This window comes from Seriola dumerili, unplaced genomic scaffold (genome assembly GCF_002260705.1).
Source record: "Seriola dumerili isolate Sdu_G_001 unplaced genomic scaffold, Sdu_1.0 BDQW01000052.1, whole genome shotgun sequence".
NCBI lineage: Eukaryota > Metazoa > Chordata > Actinopteri > Carangiformes > Carangidae > Seriola > Seriola dumerili.
Window position 1 is genome coordinate 5,102,538 of NW_019174307.1, and position 20,887 is coordinate 5,123,424.

The 20,887-nt window shown below is 41.3% G+C and overlaps 2 protein-coding genes across 3 annotated transcripts in view; both read left to right on the forward strand.

Annotated features, from left to right (window-relative positions):
* LOC111218037 (fibronectin-like) overlaps positions 1-14,329 on the forward strand; it is a 31,443-nt gene extending 17,114 nt beyond the window's left edge. Inside the window, exons 20-49 of the mRNA XM_022740127.1 lie at positions 212-475; positions 616-710; positions 1,127-1,295; positions 1,433-1,519; positions 1,659-1,850; positions 2,445-2,717; positions 3,435-3,549; positions 3,695-3,771; positions 3,858-3,947; positions 4,072-4,338; positions 4,437-4,553; positions 4,803-4,967; positions 5,099-5,254; positions 5,406-5,519; positions 5,636-5,905; positions 6,038-6,249; positions 6,685-6,772; positions 6,983-7,168; positions 7,324-7,413; positions 7,608-7,799; positions 7,902-7,991; positions 9,164-9,272; positions 9,411-9,630; positions 9,964-10,134; positions 10,237-10,375; positions 10,620-10,787; positions 11,813-11,938; positions 12,191-12,297; positions 12,463-12,582; positions 12,945-14,329. Of these exons, the coding sequence (XP_022595848.1) occupies positions 212-475; positions 616-710; positions 1,127-1,295; positions 1,433-1,519; positions 1,659-1,850; positions 2,445-2,717; positions 3,435-3,549; positions 3,695-3,771; positions 3,858-3,947; positions 4,072-4,338; positions 4,437-4,553; positions 4,803-4,967; positions 5,099-5,254; positions 5,406-5,519; positions 5,636-5,905; positions 6,038-6,249; positions 6,685-6,772; positions 6,983-7,168; positions 7,324-7,413; positions 7,608-7,799; positions 7,902-7,991; positions 9,164-9,272; positions 9,411-9,630; positions 9,964-10,134; positions 10,237-10,375; positions 10,620-10,787; positions 11,813-11,938; positions 12,191-12,297; positions 12,463-12,582; positions 12,945-13,013 (4,538 nt within the window). The 3' untranslated portion in view covers positions 13,014-14,329. The remainder of the gene's footprint in view (positions 1-211; positions 476-615; positions 711-1,126; positions 1,296-1,432; positions 1,520-1,658; positions 1,851-2,444; positions 2,718-3,434; positions 3,550-3,694; positions 3,772-3,857; positions 3,948-4,071; positions 4,339-4,436; positions 4,554-4,802; positions 4,968-5,098; positions 5,255-5,405; positions 5,520-5,635; positions 5,906-6,037; positions 6,250-6,684; positions 6,773-6,982; positions 7,169-7,323; positions 7,414-7,607; positions 7,800-7,901; positions 7,992-9,163; positions 9,273-9,410; positions 9,631-9,963; positions 10,135-10,236; positions 10,376-10,619; positions 10,788-11,812; positions 11,939-12,190; positions 12,298-12,462; positions 12,583-12,944) is intronic.
* A 3,123-nt stretch (positions 14,330-17,452) lies between these two features.
* LOC111218868 (uridine 5'-monophosphate synthase-like) overlaps positions 17,453-20,887 on the forward strand; it is a 6,904-nt gene continuing 3,469 nt past the window's right edge. Inside the window, exons 1-5 of one of the 2 annotated variants that reach the window (XM_022741349.1) lie at positions 17,453-17,671; positions 19,278-19,431; positions 20,082-20,206; positions 20,393-20,580; positions 20,703-20,800. In XM_022741349.1, coding sequence (XP_022597070.1) covers positions 17,522-17,671; positions 19,278-19,431; positions 20,082-20,206; positions 20,393-20,580; positions 20,703-20,800 — 715 coding nt within the window. In that variant the 5' untranslated portion in view covers positions 17,453-17,521. The remainder of the gene's footprint in view (positions 17,672-19,277; positions 19,432-20,081; positions 20,207-20,392; positions 20,581-20,702; positions 20,801-20,887) is intronic. The other variant, XM_022741348.1, reaches the window with a different exon arrangement.

The following is a 20,887-nucleotide window of genomic DNA, read 5'->3' on the forward strand; positions in this document are numbered from 1 at the left end:
ACATACACACACACACACAAAAATTCAGTTTCTGCAAGTTTGATTTTTATACCACAGTAAATTTAAACTAGTGTCTGTGTGGAGGTTGGAAAGCAACCTAGAAATGTATGGTGTGCTTTGGAAAATGTTTGTATTGTAAAATATGTGATTTGATTTTGAATCAAATTGTTGCATATCTAACAGTGTTTACTGATGTCTCTCCCCCCGTTAGAGCCTGATGCTCCCACCGATATCCATTTCACCAACGTGACTGAGGACAGCGCTGTGATGCTGTGGTACGCCCCCCGTGCCAAAGTCAGCGGCTACCGCCTCTTCCTCACCATCGAGGGCTCTAACCCCAAGCAGCTGCGCCTGCCTGCTCGCCTCACTCAGTACACCCTCCTCAACCTGAAGCCCAACACTGAGTACACCGCCACGCTGCACGCAGAGCAAGACAACACACTGAGTGTAGGAGAGAGCGCGGTGTTTACAACGAGTGAGTGTCTGACGCGTATACAAAAGCGTGCAAAGCCCCGTGGTCACTTGTGCGTTTGCTCGGAAGGTGCTTGCGTTTTGAAGTTTTCTGAATATACGAGCGCTGATCAGGACACACCTGTGCTCTCTCTGTGTTTGTAGACCCGCCGATGGGCAACGCTCCTCATTTCAGCACTGATGTGACTGACACCTCCATTATAATATCCTGGACTCCAGTTCCCCGCATTGGATACAAGGTACATTCACTGCAAATACAGAACTTTTTTTTTGTTTGTTTGTTTTTTTTTATATCCTGCCACCCACCTATACACTCATAAATCTGACCATGTTTCGTGTTCTGTCTCTTAAAATCAACAAGTGGATTGTGTGATTGTCCTTGTCCGACGATTTTTTCCCTCCGTTTGCTGCGGAGAGAAGACTTAAGTTATATTATTCTTGGTTCAGTTTAGGCCCCTTTAGAGTTCGCTAGCATGGGAACTACAGACCTCAAGGATAAATGTGATTGGTCCAAATATGTCACACCACAGATGAGAATGTTCTGCCGGCTTCCATGTTCTTGGGAAAACATTGACCTCTGACCCTTACCTCCTGTACCCCCGATCCCTGTGTCTCTCTCTTCCGCCTCTCTGACTGTGTTCATTTATCTCCTCAGTTGACAGTACGTCCCAGTCAGGGCGGGGAAGCCCCCAGAGACGTGACCTCCGAGTCAGGGAGTATTTATGTTTCCGGTCTGACTCCGGGAGTAGAGTACACCTACAGCGTCCAGCCAGTCATAGATGGCCATGAGCAGGGAGCCCCAGTCACGCGCCGCATCACCACACGTAAATATAAACCAACTTTTTCGACTCTGTCACCTTTTGATTCTTGTCTAGGGCTTTTATTGCCTCCTGTTTGTGCCGTTCCTCCCCTGCCACTTTGTAAATCTGACTCCTCTCCTCCTCCTCCTCTTCCTCTCCAGCTCTGTCTCCTCCTACTGATCTGAACCTGGAGTCTAACCCCGGCACCGGAGAGCTCACTGTGCAGTGGAATGGAGCCAGTACACCAGGTACACACACACACACACACACACATACACATACCTGCATACCTAGATGTGCATAGACACAAATGATTGCATCACTCAACGTATTCCGAATAATCAAACTAACTGCTAAATGCCAATCTCCAATATTCTCCCCCTCAAGACATCACTGGCTACAGAGTGACATGCACTCCCACCAATGGACAGCAGGGAAACAGCGTGGAGGAGTTTGTGGAGGCGGGGGAGAACTCCTGCACCCTGGAGAACCTCAGTCCAGGAGTGGAGTACAACATCAGCGTTGTTACTGTTAAGGATGACATGGAGAGCACCCCGATATCGACTGTCATTACACCAGGTGAGTGTGAGGGGTTAATCAAGAAGTTTTGCAACTGGAAGGTCCGCATGGAGGCTAATTATTTGGCGTGAGTTTGTAATTGTTTATATAAAATTTTGTTTATATGTGAACATGTAAGAGCATCTTTCAACGGATAATAGCTCTGTTAGCGTCACTGCTCTAACTTATCACCAGCAGCTGAGGGGCTATGCAAAATGGTGCTAGCACTGTTTTGCTTTATTTCCTGGGTATATATTCAATATTTTCAATGGAGAAGCTTCATTGAATAACAGCTACAGTCTCACTAGATAGTTAATATATACCAGGAAATGCAGCCCTTGGCATTAGCTCTTCCATTGGTGTGATATATTGAATATCTCCACCTACTGGAAGTGGACGGTCCTCGTTGCTCGTCTTAACCGCTGCTCCTACATGTCTTTGTCTTGTCTTTTTGTCTGTTGCCTTCCACTTCCTGCCACTCGCCTCCCTCCAACCCCCCTTCCCTCTCCCTCCACCTGTGCCTCCTGTTTGGTGTTTCTTCTGTTTCCTCTCTCTTTTCTTTCCCCTCCCCTGCACCCTCTCCCCACCACCCAAATCCTCTTTCCACCTACCCAGAAGTCCCACAGCTGACGGACCTCAGCTTCGAGGAAGTGAGCGACACCACGATCAGTCTCCGCTGGTCGCCGCTCAACACCACAGCCATCACCGGCTACAGGATCACGGTGGTGGCGGCCGGCGAGAGCGTGCCCATCTTTGAAGACACGGTCCTGCCAAGCACTGGTCAATACACCGTCTACGGCCTGGAGCCTGGTATCGACTATGACATTAGCGTGATCACGGTGACGGAGAATGGCGAGAGTGAACCCACCACGCTCACTCAGCAGACCTGTAAGATCCATGTTTCCACTCACACCCAAAAGATTTCCTCTGTTGATAATAATGTACATGTATTATTTAGTGGAAGAGTCATTTAAGTTATGATGGGACAACACCAATCTGTCAAAAGTGTTTGTCCTTCAGGTTTGTGATTTGTGTTGTCGGTGTGGGAGTCATAAATCACACTGTGAGTGCTGAGCCTATATAATGTTATATGGTTCTCATTAACCCTGAGACATGGCTCTTCAAAGCAAACCTTTTAAGTTGCTGATGTAATTGTTCTGCATGCTGTGCTGTCAGTTTGATAATCCTCTGTGTGTGTGTGTGTGTGTGTGTGTGTGTGTGTGTATGTGTGGACCATCTGGTTTTAGTTGAGGGGATTTATCATACTGAGGCTCATTTTGCCCCCCCGATGCAAACACTGCTTGTTCTCTCACTTTTAAGATGTCGTAAAACCTCAGACATTGATTTACACTGAGACACACACACATAAAACAGACTCTTCCCTTTTTTAAAGATGGTGCAGTGTGAATACTTATAGTCATTTCATTTTTTTTCTTGTTCCCCTTTCTTCAGATTTATTTTCTCCTCTTATTTGCATTTTTCTTATCCTCTCACTCTTTTATAGGATTGTCCCACCACCTTTTTACTTGACCAAAAACAAATCTCATTACTTTCCCATGACCTTTTGAATACATTTTGAATCATGCTGCTGTCTCTTTTCAACAGCTGTACCGGCCCCCACTGATCTGGGCTTTGGCCAGGTTGGGCCTGACACTATAGAAGTCACCTGGGTCTCTCCCCAAGCCCTGAACAATGCTGATATCAGCAACTTCCACATCAGGTACGACAAGAAACATGCTCAGCATTTTTGAGCATCTTGAATGCATGTAGATTTTTTTTCAAGAATACAAAAAGACACATAAAACGCATAATACACCGGAGATGATGACATCAGCTCTTTGTTGTTGGTTTTCTTAATTACTCAGGTATCACCCCATTGACGATGAAGATGATATTACAGAAACCAGTGTAGGAGGCAGGACTAACAACGTGGTGCTAAGGCGTAAGTTACAGTACAAACAAAGAATCGACAACAATGCCACGATGACACACAGACAACTACATTCATGTCTTCTCCACTGTCCACAGACTTGCTGCCAAACACAGAGTATCTGGTCAGTGTGGTGTGCGTTTATGAGCAAAGAGAGAGCTCTCCCCTAGTCGGCACCCAGAAAACAGGTGAGTCTTACTCATCTGATTCGACAACAGGAGGATAACACTCCAGAAAAGAAAATGCAATCACACGGTTGAAGATTTTTTCCCTGACCTTCGTCCTTTTCTCTGTCCCCCACCAACAAATCAGCTCTGGATTCACCAGTGGGTCTGCGTTTCTCTGAGATCTTCACCAACTCCTTCACCATCCACTGGCTTGCTCCCCAGAGCAAAATCACCGGATACCGCATGCGCTACCAGATGGTCGGCGGCGGGAGGGCTAAGGACGAGAGGCTGCCCCCCTCCAGGAACCACTTCACCCTGACAGCGCTCACTCCAGACACAGACTACTTGGTCAACATCTACGCTGTGAGCGGGACCCAGGAGAGCCAGCCACTCAGCGGGACACAGAGGACGAGTATGAAATCCTAATTTAATACTTCATTTATGTCAGTTACTCAACAAGTTATTATCATGTTGTTGATGTGCTTTCTTTGTCTCCCTCCCTTTCTCCAGTCTCTGATGCTCCCACAGACCTGGAAGTGCTAGACTCCACCCCAACCAGTATCACCGTGCGCTGGGACGCCCCTCCTGTCACTGTGCGCTACTATAGGATCACTCATGGAGAGACAGGTGAGCTAGGCTCATGATATTGATTTAAAGGTTTTTTTTTTTGTCTGAAACTGTTTTTCTTTTGCTTTCATTGATGGTGTAAATTTTGTATTTGGGAGGGGCAAGTCCTTTTTCTTGTTTTTTAGGAATTACTAGTCTTTTCCAATTCCATTAAAGATTCCTATCACTATCTGTTTATCAGTCTACTGATTTTTAAAACACAATATTGGTTTCTTTTAACATATATCACATCTGCCTATCTTCATCCAGGAGGTCACAGTAACCCCAAGGAGTTCACAGTGCCTGGCTCTCAGTCCACTGCCACCATCTCTAACCTGAAGCCTGGTACCGACTACACCGTCACTGTCTATGCTGTGACTGGTAGAGGAGACAGCCCCGCATCCAGCACTCCAATCTATGTCACACACAAAACAGGTACACACACAAAAATGCATTCTATTCTCTTTGATGCAAAACACATTTTACCAGTTTCTAGCGATTATCCTGCTTCCCTGAGTTTCCACTCGCAGCTTTCTCCTCCTCATCTCTCTCATCTCCTCTGGCAGGTGTCAACTCTCCCTCTGAAATGGAAGTGAAGGAAGTGAATGACAACAGTGTGACAGTGAGGTGGAGCCCTGCCCAGGGCCCAATCAAGGGATACAGGGTGACTGGGGTCCCCAGGAATGGACAGGGGCCATCTTTTACTGAGGTGGTGGCTCCAGGTATGTTCTTTGAGCAAGATTGTAGTTTTGTCAGTATTTTTAAGCTTGAATAGGTGTAAACTTTCATCTTGTGTCTGACTTCTCAGTTTAGGAAAATCTAATTGTCTTTGTTTACCCTTCTTTTTTGTATCCTTTTCCTTCTCTTTTCCAGACCAGACAGAGATCACCTTCTCAGGTCTAATGCCCACAGTCGAGTACGTTTTGAGTGTGTACGCTCTTGGGCAAGATGGAGAGAGCTCCCCACTGGTGGTGAACGCTTTAACAAGTGAGGCTTTATACTTTCTAGAGAGTTTGCCAAACTTTCACAAATCCAAAAAAAAATATCCTGACATCTCCCCCCTTACTCGTCCGACACTTCCCTCTGCTCTCCTCACCTTTTAGATGTAGACCGTCCCAAAGATCTGACCTTCTCCGACATCGACTCCACCTCTCTGCGGATCACCTGGGACAGCCCTGAGGGAATTGTTACGTCTTACCGGGTCTTGTATTCAAGTCCGGAGGAGGGGGAGAGAGAGCTGCGTCCTGCTCCCCGAGGTGATGCCGAGTCCACCATTATCTATGGTCTGCAGCCTGGCACTGAATACACTGTGAAGGTCATCGCCCTGCATGATGACACAGCCAGCACACCACTGGTTGGGACACAAGCCACAGGTATGGGAGGAAATTAGAAAAGGAAAACTGAAAAATAAAATTCAGAAACCATTCTTACTTGACAGTTTACATTGAACGTGTGCCTCTAAGCCTCTAACCCTCTTATCTTTTCTTTTCTTTTCTTCCCTGCAGCCATCTCACCCCCCACCAACCTCCAGTTCTCCCAGGTTAGCCCTACCTCTTTCACGATGCGCTGGGCTGTGCCAGGTCAGGAAAACCGACTGAACGGCCTTACAGGTCTCACCGGCTACCGGGTGGTGGTTAACCCTAAGAACAAGAGCGGGCCGACCAAAGAGATCAACCTGGCCCCAGACACCACTCAGACACACGTCTCTGGACTCATGGTGAGTGTGTGTCTGTGAGTGTTGTCCCTTGTTTGGATCCCCATTACCTTGCAACAAAAGAAAAACTAAGAAAAAATGCGCCATGTTCACTGATTGATTATATTGTGATGAATCTCAGGTATTCATGAATTGATTTTATGCCCTAGTGAAATAATTAGGGGGCAGAACACAGGAAGCCATTACAAAAACATTTATAGCCTAATGGAAAGTTCCAGCCTCAGCTTTAACACGCTCAGGATGTGCAGTGACAAACACACACGTGGAGGCATGCAAACTAAATGATCATTACTCACGGACAAAAAGTAATACACAGTCAGGCTCATACATGCACAAGCAGTTATAATGGTAGTGGCAGCCAGTATACTTAAACTCCATTCTTTGGAATTCTGTGACAGACTGATATCTTGTTCTTTTCTTTTTCTCCATCTCCCTTAGGTTGCAACTACCTATGAGGTCCATGTTTACGCCCTGAAAAACTCTCTGACCAGCAGGCCCGTCCAGGGAGAGGTCACCACTTTGGAGAGTGAGTCTCCGACTCGTACACTTTGGCATTCTGACAAACGGTTTTGATGCATGAACACAATGATATGGCATTACCGTGTTCTATTAAGTTCCTACACCGTGGAAAAAAGAAAAACATCCCATCATAAAAACCATATACACTCTCTCTCACTCTCTTTCTCTCCTGGTTTTGTTCATAACCCTTACTTTCTCTCTCCTCATCTACCTCAAGATATCAGCCCACCTCGGCGCGTACGCATCTCTGACGTGAACGACTCTTCCATCACTCTGACCTGGCGCTCCAAGACAGAAACCATCTCCGGCTTCCTGGTTGAGGCCACGCCCACCTCCTCCGCATCAGGCTACACACCCATTCAAAGGACCATCGGCCCTGACTCACGCTCATACACTATCACAGGTACACAGATGTGAGATTGTAAATACACAGACTATAAACCGGCAGCTATCAAGCGTCATTGAGAATTTAATATAATATAATGCAACGATCAGCTCAGTTTCTTTATATTACTCTACACACAGTCCGTCATGAAGTTGTCTCTGTTTTCACTTCAGGTCTGGAGCCTGGCACTAATTATAAGATCAACATCTACACACTGAAAGGAAATGGACGCAGTGCACCTCTAACAATGACCGCAACCACAGGTAACCATTAAACTCTGTCCTGCAGGCTCAGTCAGTACTATGAATGTGACCTGTTACAGATTTGCAGAGATGGCTAGAAATGCCTTTTTTTTTTTGCCTTTTCCTGATGCCAAGCAGCCAAAATTAAATACATACGAACCAGTGTATTGGTGGAGTTGTTATGAGTATTTACTGTCTTGTCCCTTCTCTTCCAGCTAAACCGGTGGTCATCCCGCCCACCAATATCCGCTTCACCTCCCTGAACCCTACCAGCATCTCTTTCACCTGGGAGCCATCTCGCAGCCCAGGGGTCACTGGGTATTACGTCACCTACGAGGAGGCCGGGGGGCTGCCTCGGGAAGTCATCCCCAGACCCCAAGCAGGCCAGAGCTACGCCCTTATCAGTGGTGAGTGCGGAGCATGAGATTTACTGTACACAGATACATACATGCAAATACAGTGATTTAAAAATGTAACTTAAAAATCTGATGTGTATTGTTTGGTTGTAGGTCTGAAACCAGGAACTGAGTATGTCATTAAGATTGTTGCACTCCAAAATGCCTTGAGAAGCACACCTCTAGTGGGCAAAGCCAGAACACGTGAGTACACCCATCGTTCACCTGTTAGCATTAATGCTGTGTGCGAACTTTAGATCTTTGGGGTTTTTTTCTTCTCTTTAAGTGTGTAGTGCTTGTACTTAAAAAAATATATATATTGAAGATGTTGAATGGCAAAAGCCAGTTATGAACAAACTAACAAAAGCTTTACCTATCACCCTTTCATCTTAAATTATGTCATTCTGAGGGTACCACATGCTACTGTTGCAGCTACCAAGACTTCCCACAATAATGTTTTGATATATATGTTTTCATATCACCCTCCTTTTAGAAATTGTGCCAAGAATTGCAACTTTGCACTTAGGTGATCTCTCCATTGAATTTCATTATATTTATTTGTCTTAACTGTTTTAATGAATAATTTCTCTTACAGGCATAAGACTTTTTTTTTTTTTTTTTTTTAGCTCATACAAATAAAATAGCAATGATTACTTCTGTGAGAAAAAAACATTCTCAAGTTATAACAGTTGCTACACCTCTTGCAGTTTGAGAGCTATGCTGCGCTGACCCCTGCTGGCTTTATTCTCTGCTAATAGAATTACAGAATTCTGCCCTTGGCATTGATTGATAGTCATTTGCGTTCTTCAGTACATATCGTACATACATACAAACATACACTATTGTTAGCTCTCCTGGGAAAATTGATCCCTGTGCTCAGATTCTCTGGCAGAATGTCAGTACCTCAAAATGAGCTGCAGGTAAACTGCTGGAAGTGTCATTATAGTGTTATTTTAGCCAAGTAACACCTTTCAGATTATTAAGCATCAAAAAGTGATTATATTCACCTGACAATAAATCTGCCTTTACATCCCAGATGCTAACTATAACTCGTACTTTGATAAAATACAAATCTTAACATACGTCAGTCTGTGTCTATGGGCTACTGCAGCTTGTGTGGATTCACCAGATGCATTTTTATCCTTCAGTTTCTCATGTAATTTGCTTTTCCCTCAGAGAATTCTACAACTGTCATGTTACGAGTATTACAGCAAAACATGTTTCATTGGTTTCCTGTTGTTTATATAGGCAAGCAACGGAAACACAATCGCTATGTACTATTTTTACCTGCTAAGAATTCAGCTGGTGGATCTGTGCATTTGCTTTGCCTTGCTTGCTTCTAACAGCTAGCATACATATGTCTGTTGTCCAATCAGAGCCAGCTACAGATCATCACCTATTGGTCCCTGAGCTGCCTCAGCTTCCTGTTCCTCACCGACCCAGCACTGACATCCTGGATGTACCAGAGCCCTTCGATGACAAGATGTAAGAATCTGTATAATCATGCAGATATTCAAAATCATTAACTAGGCTTCAGAAAGCAAAATTAAAAATACCTCCAATGTCAATGCAGTCAAATATTTCTCATCTTCTTTCTTAATCCTTCTCTTTTCCTGTGTCTAGCTTCAACTCCAACCATGTACACTTGGCTGGTACTAGTGGCCAGAGCCAACCAGGGCAGCAGGGCCAGCACATCTACACAGAGTACCAGAGCCTAGGCCCTAACAATGGACTTAATGGCCCGTACAGTGGACCCAAAGAAGGCCAGAGACCCACTCTCAGAGAACCCCTAGTCTATATTCCTGTACAAGGCCCTGATGGAAATAGAGTGCCCTTGGTCAAGGTGTGTGAGGCTAAAATGACAAAATGAAAATCTGTATGTGTAAAAAATTGCACATTTCATTTGCACTTGCTATAACTGTATATATATATTTTGTTTAATAGGATGTGCATGTCGAGAGATTGTAAGATGTTCTATTATCTTGAGTTCAGAATTGCAGTTGATATCAAAACAACCAGCCACAAGATGATGATTATATATTTTCCCTTATTCAGAAATATAAAACTTGATCAAGGTGGCTAATACATTAGCTGTCGATCCTTAATATTCAACATAAACGTCTCTGCCTTTTGCCGAGTGATATTATGATCTCACTCTGTGCGTTTGATCTTGTAGGTGAGCGAGGGTCCTCTACCAGGTCTTGCATTTGGTTTCCCTGACAATGAGACAGAGTTGCCCCAGGAAGCACAGACAGTCACAACCATCTCCTGGCAACCCATTCCCGAGACCTCAGAATACGAAGTGTCCTGCAATCCCATTACACACCTGGAGGAAGGGGGCTTCCAGGTATACACACATGCAGTCACTCACGCACGCACAGTCTCTCACGCACAAATTTACTGCTGGAGATGTAAAGAGCACTTGTTAACTTTGACTTCCTCCATATAGATGCGTCTTCCCGGCACATCAAACAGCGCCACACTGATTGGACTGACATCCGGAGCTTCCTATAATGTCGTAGTTGAAGCCGTGACGGGCGGGGCTAAAGAGAAAGTTCTGGAGGAAGTTGTAACTGTTGGAAATGCTGGTACAGTAGTCCACATTGGAATTTTCCTTTCATCACAATAAGCTTAAGTATAATGTATATTCAAATTTTATAAAAATCTTTACCATGGATAATAATCACATAGAGACACTGTAAATGATAAATGTTATTAGCAATGTTTTTGTATTAATAATTTGATAAATATAACATTTTCCTTAAATGAATAAGGTAAAGCACATCTCCTGGTCTTTTCTATCCTAAACTTATATTTTCTTCCATCCCTTAGTTCCAGGTGACATCCCCATTACCACCAACCGGGATGTGTGTTATGACACATTCACACACACCTATCACGAGGTGGGCTCTGAGTGGGAGCGCATGTCTGAGACGGGCTTCAAGCTGTGGTGCCGCTGCCTTGGCCTGGGCAGCGGTCACTTTAGGTGTGATTCATCCAGTGAGTGGCTTAATAACCCCATCCCAGCACGCTTTGCAAAACACCCAACAACACACCATGGAATTAGAAGTTATATAATTCTATGTGATTTACTCAACAGGAATTTATAACAGGGAATTATGAAATGAACATATCACATTGCAAACTCAAAATGTTATAAGATGGACCTAGACAGCCAAATTAGCCTTATATCCAAACGGAAATATATCAGTTAGTTTAATCACATACATTCTTAATTCTTACAGTAAACACATTATAAATTCCTTTGCTATTACTGTGCAAAAGCCATAGAAGTGTACCGTTCATTTTCTATGTGCTGCAGCATGCAGTAATAAGATCCCAGCATGGGAAACCTTCTCAACATCTGACACCATTTTCTACATAAATACATTGCAAACATAGTGATGTCTGTACAATGTATTGTATGTTACAGCCGGTTAAATTGCTTCATGTTCACTAAAGCAGTTTGCCCATGCTGGCTTCTCTGTTCTGTCTCTATAAACTGTGAAAACTTCACGGTTTAGACGCAGCTAGACTCAGCTAAACTAAGCTAAGCTAAGCTAAGCTAACTAGCCAGCATCAGTGTCAGTTTTTTTGTATTGTCCATACAGCTAACATGACAATACCAGAAACTGAGATCATCATCCATCAGCATAGGTTTTAGGTCATCACACTGTCTGTACATCTGTGTTTGTCTCCCCACTGGGACAATGTGTATAAGTGTGTATCTTGTTTGACCTACAAGTGTGTTTTGCACAATGAAGATGAATGCCTATTTTTTGCAACACTTTTGAGATGGTGTTTTATAGACACTGTGATTTCATACTGTGTGGAAATCAGTATATGTGACTGATATGAATCTGCAGTACATGAACTGATGAACTTCCTTCCTTTCACACTCCGGCCCTCACTCTATACACCTTCCTCCCCTCTTCTACATCTCCTCCTCGTGTATTTCTGTTGTTGTTGTTCCCTTTCTTCTCCCTCCTTTTCTTCTTTCCATCTCTCGGTTTCTCCTCCTCTAGAGTGGTGTCATGACAACGGCAACAACTATCGCATCGGTGAAAAGTGGGATCGCCGCGCTGAGAATGGTCACATGATGAGCTGCACTTGCCTGGGAAATGGCAAGGGAGAATTCAAATGTGAACCCCGTGAGTACAGACACATACATGAGTTAACTACAGAGAAGTTTACTAAATAAACAAACTGCTGGCCTCTTACACTTCCTGGTTCATGCACAGTCTAAATACACACTATGGTTTACATGCACTTACTCCACTCTTACTCTTACACTTTATTTTCTACATAGAGTAGTAGATCTTCAGCAGTTGTTTTAAGCATGATTGATTTAATCATTGTACTCAGGTACCGTTGGTCTTTAATATGTGACTGTAATCCTCCAGATGAGTCGACATGTTATGATGATGGGAAAATGTACCAGGTGGGCAACCAGTGGCAGAAAGAGTATCTGGGCGCCATCTGTACCTGTACCTGCTACGGAGGACAACAGGTGGGTAACACTCTGTGTATGCGTGTGTGTGTGTCTATTCCCTGCTGCTTCAGGGGTAATGTTGAAAGTACAGGCAGAAACTCATTTAGGTGTGTACTACCCCTAGAACTGCATGGTGGAAATGTTTGTGTGTGTGTACATTAACCTTTCCGTCTCCTTCTGTAGGGCTGGCGTTGTGAGAACTGCAGACGGCCGGGGGGGCCGACAGACGTGGACGCTGACCTCCTGCAGCCTGTTAGCTCAGATGTCTTCGACCGGTACAGAGAAAACGCTCTACGCAAACTGGTCAGTGTCTCACTATAAATGTTACCACTAATATTCTACTCTACCCTTTCCATTTCACAGCATTTTTAACCACCTATTAATCAAGAAAAAAAGAAACGACTAAATTATATATAGTCGGTGTATAAGGATGTATAAATGACCATTAACAGGGATGTCTATGTAATTTTTTGATTTGTTTGATCAGGACATGTTGTAATATAGATTGAATTTAATATCCTGCACATTTTATTCACTCATTTATTCACAATTACACAAAAGGTTCATTTAGGGGATCTGATCATTGATTTTGTAGAACTTGGTGTAAGTCCATTTAAAACTAATCCTGTCCTCTCTGTTTTCCCTTCATTTTCTTCCCTGTCCAGAACATCCAGTGTCCGATTGAATGTTTTAGGCCCGAGCTGCTTGCAGATGCTCACAATCCCTCAGAGTAGAGAGAAGAGGGGAGAGTGAGTAAAGAAGGAAGACGTGAGACCCCTTACAAGAAGGAAGCCTCCTCCTGCTTTCATGAAAAGAAGACCTTTGCATTAAATATGTGCCTTAAAAGGTCTTCCCCACACCAAATTTTAGTGCCTTAAGACTTTTCCACACCAACGTCTGTGCCTATTCAAAGATCTGTCCAGCTTCTCACGTTGGCTGTGCTCCTCTCTTCTTCAGCAGAAATGAGGAGTTCTTCATCAGATGATTTTTTTGACACAAATCTATCAGAGCACAAATCCTGCTGCTTTTTCAGCTCAGCTGCATACCCCAAACACAAACACACACACGCACCAGATGCAGTATTGTTGTGTACTTTTACTGTTGCATTAGGACTTTTTTAATTTCAGAACATTCCATCACAGTTCTCTTTGAACAAAACACACCACTACTAGTGTCCGTCCCTGATAATACCTGTAGCCGCGTTTGTTGTATTTCCCTTTTGAGTCTCACTGTGACTAATATATATGTTCAGAAGACATTTAGATAATGATAGAATGCATTTTGTGGGCCCTTAGACATTTCCAAATCAGGAGAGAGAGATGTTTTGCAAAGGAATTCCAAAGCCATACATTTCATATATTAACCTTGTTGCCCAAAACAACTTTTACAGCTCCTGTCTCAGCTTGACTGACCTAGACAGACCTGACAGTCAGATTTTCAATCAAACTAATTAGACAGTTTAAAGCTCAATCAGCATTCTTTGAAATGGAGGGGATTGTAGTTGTAATGTCTGTCTGTCACTCTGTGGTCAGTGTATTTCTATTTTGATGAGCGGAACACAACTGGTCACCCAGATTTCTCTTTGAATCACAAGAAATACAGAACTACAAACTTTCCTAAAAAGATAAGCACTGTTACTTTTGAGTTTGTATTAAAAACATTGCCTTGCCGTTATTACTGTGTAGGCTGTTGAAGTCACCATGAAGATGTGATTCTGTGATCTGTAATGTAGGTGTTTTTAAAAAGAACATAAGGTATAGCACCTCTAAAATCTATAAAGGCGAAGCTGACTGACCAAAAGTTAAACTCTTATTTCAAAAATGAATGGGATAATTCACCATTATTTCCAAGTGAAATGCATTTTAATTACATAAATGTTTGTATTTTTTTAAATTCATTTCTTTTATTTATCCCTTTTTATTCAGGCATTTTGTTCAATGCTATTTTGGGGTGTACACTTTATTTTTGATTAACATGTTTTTATATTGTTGGTGCCAAACTCTGAACTACTGTGGACTGAATCTTTTTAATAAACTGAAAAAAATCCTAACCAGTTATTGTCAGTTTTTTTTGTTGTTGTTTCCAGTTAATGCCTTATGTGATGTTACACTGACTCCAGGAAACAAAGCAATGCAGCTTAAGATCTTGTTTGACAGAAGGTCCATGTGTTTGCTGGTCATTCCATTTTCCTCTCAGAAACAGATCAAATACACAGATTAAAACACATTGGCGACAATGGGACTTTCAGTCCTCTCAGCTGTTGCAGGGCATGATGTTTCAAAGAAACACACCTGTATGTGTTATTTAAAACACATTTTTCAAAGCAAAGCACATTTTACACCTTGACTCGGTGCTAACCCCTGAGCCAAGTCATTATGTTGCCCTGTACCTGTCTTCAATGCGATTGTTGCATCAATTAATTCAACAAACAACAATTAACCTCAGGATTGATAAATCCCAGGTTGCACAGAACTTCAGAAAAATTACTTATTATTCCTTATGTAAATAAAGAGTATGGTATGTGTACACATTTTGTAGTTTATCTAATAGTCTTTTACAGTGTAATAAATTAAATGACACAGGTCAGGTAAACAAGGTCTGTGGAGCTTCCAACTAGACTCATTATTTCTGCATATACAGTATATATTTGCTATTTGGAGAATGTAGAAGTTTGTTTAAATTCTTATTTTGGTTGATTTATTTGTAAATGTTTTTATGTTTTGGATTTTTCATGGTCTCTTGACTCTTTGGGTTTTTTCTTGTGCTCCTGTAATGTGAATTTCCCCTCTGGTAATAAGTGAAGTAATATCTAAATCTTAACACTTTTCTGTAACAGACATCTCACTCTTAAGAGTGAATTTAATGCCTACTGTGCCCTGTGTTTCTATATAGTTATTTCTAAATATACTCAGTTTTAACAAATATAGTTTGGTATGGTATGGCATATGAAACACCCAGAATATACTAGATGGGAAAGTAATGATAAGAAGTTTCAGTTGTTTTTCATATTTTATTTTTTTTTTTTACAAATAATTTTATTTACAGGCCTCTCAAACCTATCTTCTTCCACAAAAGGTAACTTTTGCATTTTCATTGTGGAGGTGGAATGACTTGACTCCCTTGTTTCTTTTGCCTCATGGTTTTGCTCAGTATTTGACGCCCCCCACATGATAGCAATAATACCAAAATAAAAAACCGTCATAGGAGCCCCAGGCCCATTCTTTGCCTCTTCTGTAGTCGCTTTACCATCTGATATTGCACACATAATTACTCTCCGATGAACAATGTATAAATGCAAGGTATTTTCTTTTGCTGAAAAACAGAGGGTTATGGGTTATGTCTAAATTTGGAGAGGACCCAAGTAAGCAAGAACATCCCACACCTGGCAGCTAAGATTTGTCTCAGACAGCATCTGGAAATTCAACATATTTTATATCCACACAGAACAATTTAATGACACAGCAGGGCTTTATGCCAACATCTTGCCTTCCTTCCTGGACCCACGTTCAATTACTGTTTGTGTGTGAGCATGCCTAACTGTGTCATATAGCAGCTTATTTTTGAAAATGTTGTTATTGTGATTTTGGAGCCTTGAGCTAGATAAACAAACAAAATAAACAAATCATGGTCTGTTATTGTAATAAATATTAAAATATAATCATTTAGGAGTTAGCAGAATTAATGGGGAGAAGTTCATGATAGTTGTGTGATTGCTATGTGGTACCTAAACGTCCTGCTGATTCCCTATTCAGTTGGGATGTTGAGCTGGTTCAGTGGCCGACTTTGACTGACCACTAGAGGGCAGCATTTATACATGGTTCACCTGTAGCCTTGAAGTCAGACATAGGAATTAAAAAGAGCACAAAAAGAAAAAAAATACAACTAATATCTTAAAAAATAGCAAAGAGTTAGTTATTGAAAACAATCATATGAAGCTTTCATAGTAACATTATTTTCATTTTGTGCCACTATCATGCTATTTCTACCAAGTTCTCCCATGTAGGAAACTGACAACTACTTTTTCACCACAGTCAGGCTAGTGTTCATTTAAGTCTGCAGTGTCAAACCAGCTGATCTGAATACACTCTCAACAATTGAATACGACCATTGAGTTGGCTGGTGATTCCTGGTCATTCCTCATTTGTTTCCTCATTTTGTTTCCTTTCTCATATGTGCAATTGCAAAAGTAAAACAGATACTTTCAATCATATTTAGTTTTGAAACACAAAATAGTTCATTTTTCATCTGTAACTCAAACTCTTAATCCATATATGTGAATTTATTTGTAATTCATAGTCAGAATTTCAATCTTTGCAAAAATTATTTGTAAATGTTTTTTGTAATTTTTACATCTTATCATAAAACATGTCTCTTTTATTTAAATGAATAGTAGCATCTTAAAGAAATATTATATATCTTACCAAAACAATTTGATAGATAAGCATTCATGAAATACTTGACAAATACTCTGTTTCATACTTACAAAACACACATTTTCCGTCAATATCGTCTCTGAATCTTGAAAATACCTGGATTACAGGATAAATCAAGTGTATAATTTTAAATCAAACTTCTCTAATTTTGTTTATAACACAATATTTCTTATTATAATGCTAAACTTTTTTCCATTTAAAATTTTCAAATCTAGAGTTCCCAAACAGTTTGACTGCAAGAGTTCTGAACCCCTGGCAAAGTCTCCTATGACTATGACTACATTTTTTGTCTGTGAAGCATATACCATCTAACATAATATTACTTTTAAATTGTGAATGTGGAGCCGCCCACTTCACTCTATAGCAAAAGGATCCGTCTGCAAATGAAGCTGCGCTCGATCTCTCATCCCCAAACGCAGTTTAGCCGCGGTGTTTCTGGTTTAAAAGCGCCGTGCTGGACAGGTGACAGTGTCTACGGTGTCTGTACTTTGAAAGACGTTACAGCAGGTAAAAGGACAAAAATTGGCGAGTTCACCCGGGTGTTGTGTTTACATCAATGCCGATTGGAGCCGATAAATACCCGCGTATACTGCAGAGTTATTTGACCCGGATGTGAATGTCGATTAAACCCTTTTCCGATAATGAGTTTAGCGGGTTTTTTGACCAGTGGGAAATGGGCTTCACAGTTACCCCCCTCTTATTCGTGAACGTATCGGTGACGTCAAAGAGGATACTTCCTTTTTACAATATCTTTGAGCGGGATAGACGTTCGAGACAACTCCTGTGGGATCTCCTTAATATACGAGAAAATGGAAAACATTTGCATTGACAGTTTAATCCTGAAACTTCACGATGTGAACGCGGTGAAGTTTGGAGAGTACAAGACAAAGAGCGGCATGATGACACCTATTTATATCGATCTGAGAGTTCTGGTATCGCACCCTGCTCTCATGAATCAGGTAAACACGTCTGTCTTTTTCTCATCATAGTCTGACTGACTTTTGAATATTAAAAAAAAAGTGCCGTAGGAATGAGTCCTAAAACCCGAAAATAGTTAGCATGTTAGCACTTTCGGTTTCTTCGTCTGGAGGTCTTCCGGTTTGGATTAGATAGCTGAACTAAGGTCTGTGGTTAACACAAGATCATAACATTTTCACGTTTTAATCTAAACTTAAAATACGTAAGTAAATACCCCAGTTGTGGGGTTCTTTAAGCTTTTACGTCCCCTAAGAAGCCCGGTTGCTGAATAAGACTATAGGCTTGATGGCCCACGTGAGCTGCCTGTAATTTCAGGGAAGCCATGTTTCAGGGGCGGAGGCAGGGACTGCAATCAACTCGGACGCAGTCTACCTCCCGTAGAGCGAGTGAGCTTAATTCACATGTTCACACAACTGGAGGTTGTTCACACAACTCATTGTGGAAAGACTGCAGTATATATATATATATGTATGTATATATATATATATATGTATATGTGTATATGTATGTATATATATATGTATGTGTGTGTGTATGTATATGTATATGTGTATGTATATATATATATGTGTGTGTGTGTGTGTATGTATATATATGTGTATGTATATATATATATGTATGTATGTATATATATATTTAATGTGACAAACATAACCCTTTCACAATCTTTACTCCCCCAAACATATATTGTTCTACACATGTTCAGAGCAGACACAAGTTTACATTTTACTTTAGACACATTTATTTTATTTTATTTTTTAAAACATGGAGGACGATGGGTTAAGGTGTGTGGGGGGTGTTAGAGCCATTTGTATATTTGTGTGTGTGTGTTAGAGTAATGCACTGGTTGCCACAGTAGGTGGCGTATTGAATGGCAATACATGAAAGGTATAAGTAGAAGAAGAGGCAATTACTCCTCAGGTGTGCTGCTTACCGAGGAGAAGCACACAGTTTTTGACCGTTGCCGTTTAGAGCTCAATGTTTACGCCTTTTTGTTTATTTTCATGCAAGTTATTGGTACAAACTTGGTACAAGTCGGATGTTTTGATTTATCATATGGAGCCACCTCATGACAACGCGTCAACTACGCATCCCGGTAGCAGCCCCTCACTGTGGCTTAGGTTTATTTTGTTGAACCCAAGTCACTACAGGGGGGAAGGGCTCACACATGGAATACCTGTTAGAGCAACGCTTAGATAAGTTTCATTTCTTTCTGTTATTTAGAACCAAACACTTGTCCGTACGCAAAAGTATTATATGAGCATACATTGAATTTCCATATATGAAATATATATAAATATAAAATAAAAACATAGCCTATATGTAATAATTATACAACACCTGTTAGAAATGTGAACAATTCAGGTTCCAGCTATACCCGTTAACTAATTAATTAACATTAACATTAATTTATGGAGTTTAAACATGATCAGGGAAATAAAATGTGTTGACCCTCAGAGGAATGGTGGGGAAATGACCCCATTCATGCAACAGTTATAGGTACATTGGATGTTTATGTCTCCTGCAACACTGCTACTTTAAAAACTCGTTTGCAGCTGCAAACCTTATTTATTGTTTTATTTTCAGGTGGCAAGTCTCATCTACCAGCGAGTGCAAGAAGAGGAGCTACAGTTTGACTCAGTGTGTGGGGTTCCATACACAGCCCTACCTTTGGCCACAATTATCTGCTCTAAACATGAACTGCCCATGCTCATCAGGAGAAAGGAGGCTAAGGACTATGGTGGGTGAGAGGGAAGGATAGTTAGGCTCATTTGATTTAGTTCTGACCTTGCATTTGTCAGCAAAGCCCTAGAAAGCACAATCATTCTGTTATGTTAAGTTTGTTAGGATGGATAAGATTTGTCATGTTGTGTAACACTTGATTGTTAATCTGCGTGGTAATAGTGAGCAGAAAGACAATATGACAAGATCCTCTTTCATTAAGATTTTTGCCAATTATGATATCTTGATACTTTACCAAGCTGCTACTGCGCTGCTCTCTGTGGGTTGATATTTTTGCTTATGCACCAGTCTTTCTATCACTGATAGAAGAAGGACAACATGATTTGAACATTGAACTATTATGATAATTAAATATAATAACTATTCTATGAATATTTTTAAATACTAACTGGTTGTAACTAGGTGCGTTATTAATTTTTTTTTTTTTTTTTTTAAAGCAGTGGATATCGACCTGATGTAAGTGAACCACAGGTCTTGAAAGCAGAGTTTTGCACTCTTCACACATAGATGATTGGAACAAACATATAAACCAGATTTTTCAGAAAATATTGCCCCACTGGATGTTGATTTTGCCAAAGCCATCAATAAGTGACAAAGATAAGTTTGTTTAGAATAGAGACTATAAACCTCCTGATGTAACCCTGCTAGGAACCAAGCGTGTGGTGGAGGGGTTGTATCGTGAGGGGGATCTCTGTCTGATCATTGAGGACACAGTGACTACTGGCAGCAGCATCCTGGAGACTGCTGAAGTGCTCTACAAAGAGAGACTGAAGGTTCGGTATCAAATTACAGTGGTGATGATAATGTTACAGTGATCCCCTATAAAAGTGATTGATCATTGTATAGGTTATAGAATTCCATCAAGTACAGTGGGGCAGCAGCATACAAGAGTCCTTTCAAAATAATAATGGTTCTGGTTGCTGTCATTTTTTAATGAAATATTTGTTTATTTGGTAAAGGTGACAGATGCCATTGTACTAATGGACAGAAATCAAGGCGGTGTGGAGATGTTGCATTCTGTGGGAATCAAGCTCCATCCTATCATCTCCATGTCCAAGCTGCTCAATGTGCTGCAGAAAGGTGACCGCATCGATGCCCAAACTGTTCAGAGAGTCCGCAAGTTCATCATGGACAACAACACTTTCAGGTACAGTTATGTAGCTTTTCCCTTACAGGAAAAATAGGATAACAAGAATAGTTAGAGTATTAGTGTGTCTGTTTTAATGCTCCAAAACCTCCAAAGTAACATTTGCAACTCGTCTCTTTCAGGCCCAAGGAGGAGAATGGCAATGGAGTTCCTGCCACCAAGAAGCCATGTGTGGAGCAGAACCTGCAGCTGAGTTATGCAGACAGAGCTAAACTTCCAAGTATGTTGTCTTGCAGCTAAATATAATTGACAATATGTCTATGGAAGGCCACATCCAACTTGAAAATGTTATGCTTTTTATCATCTG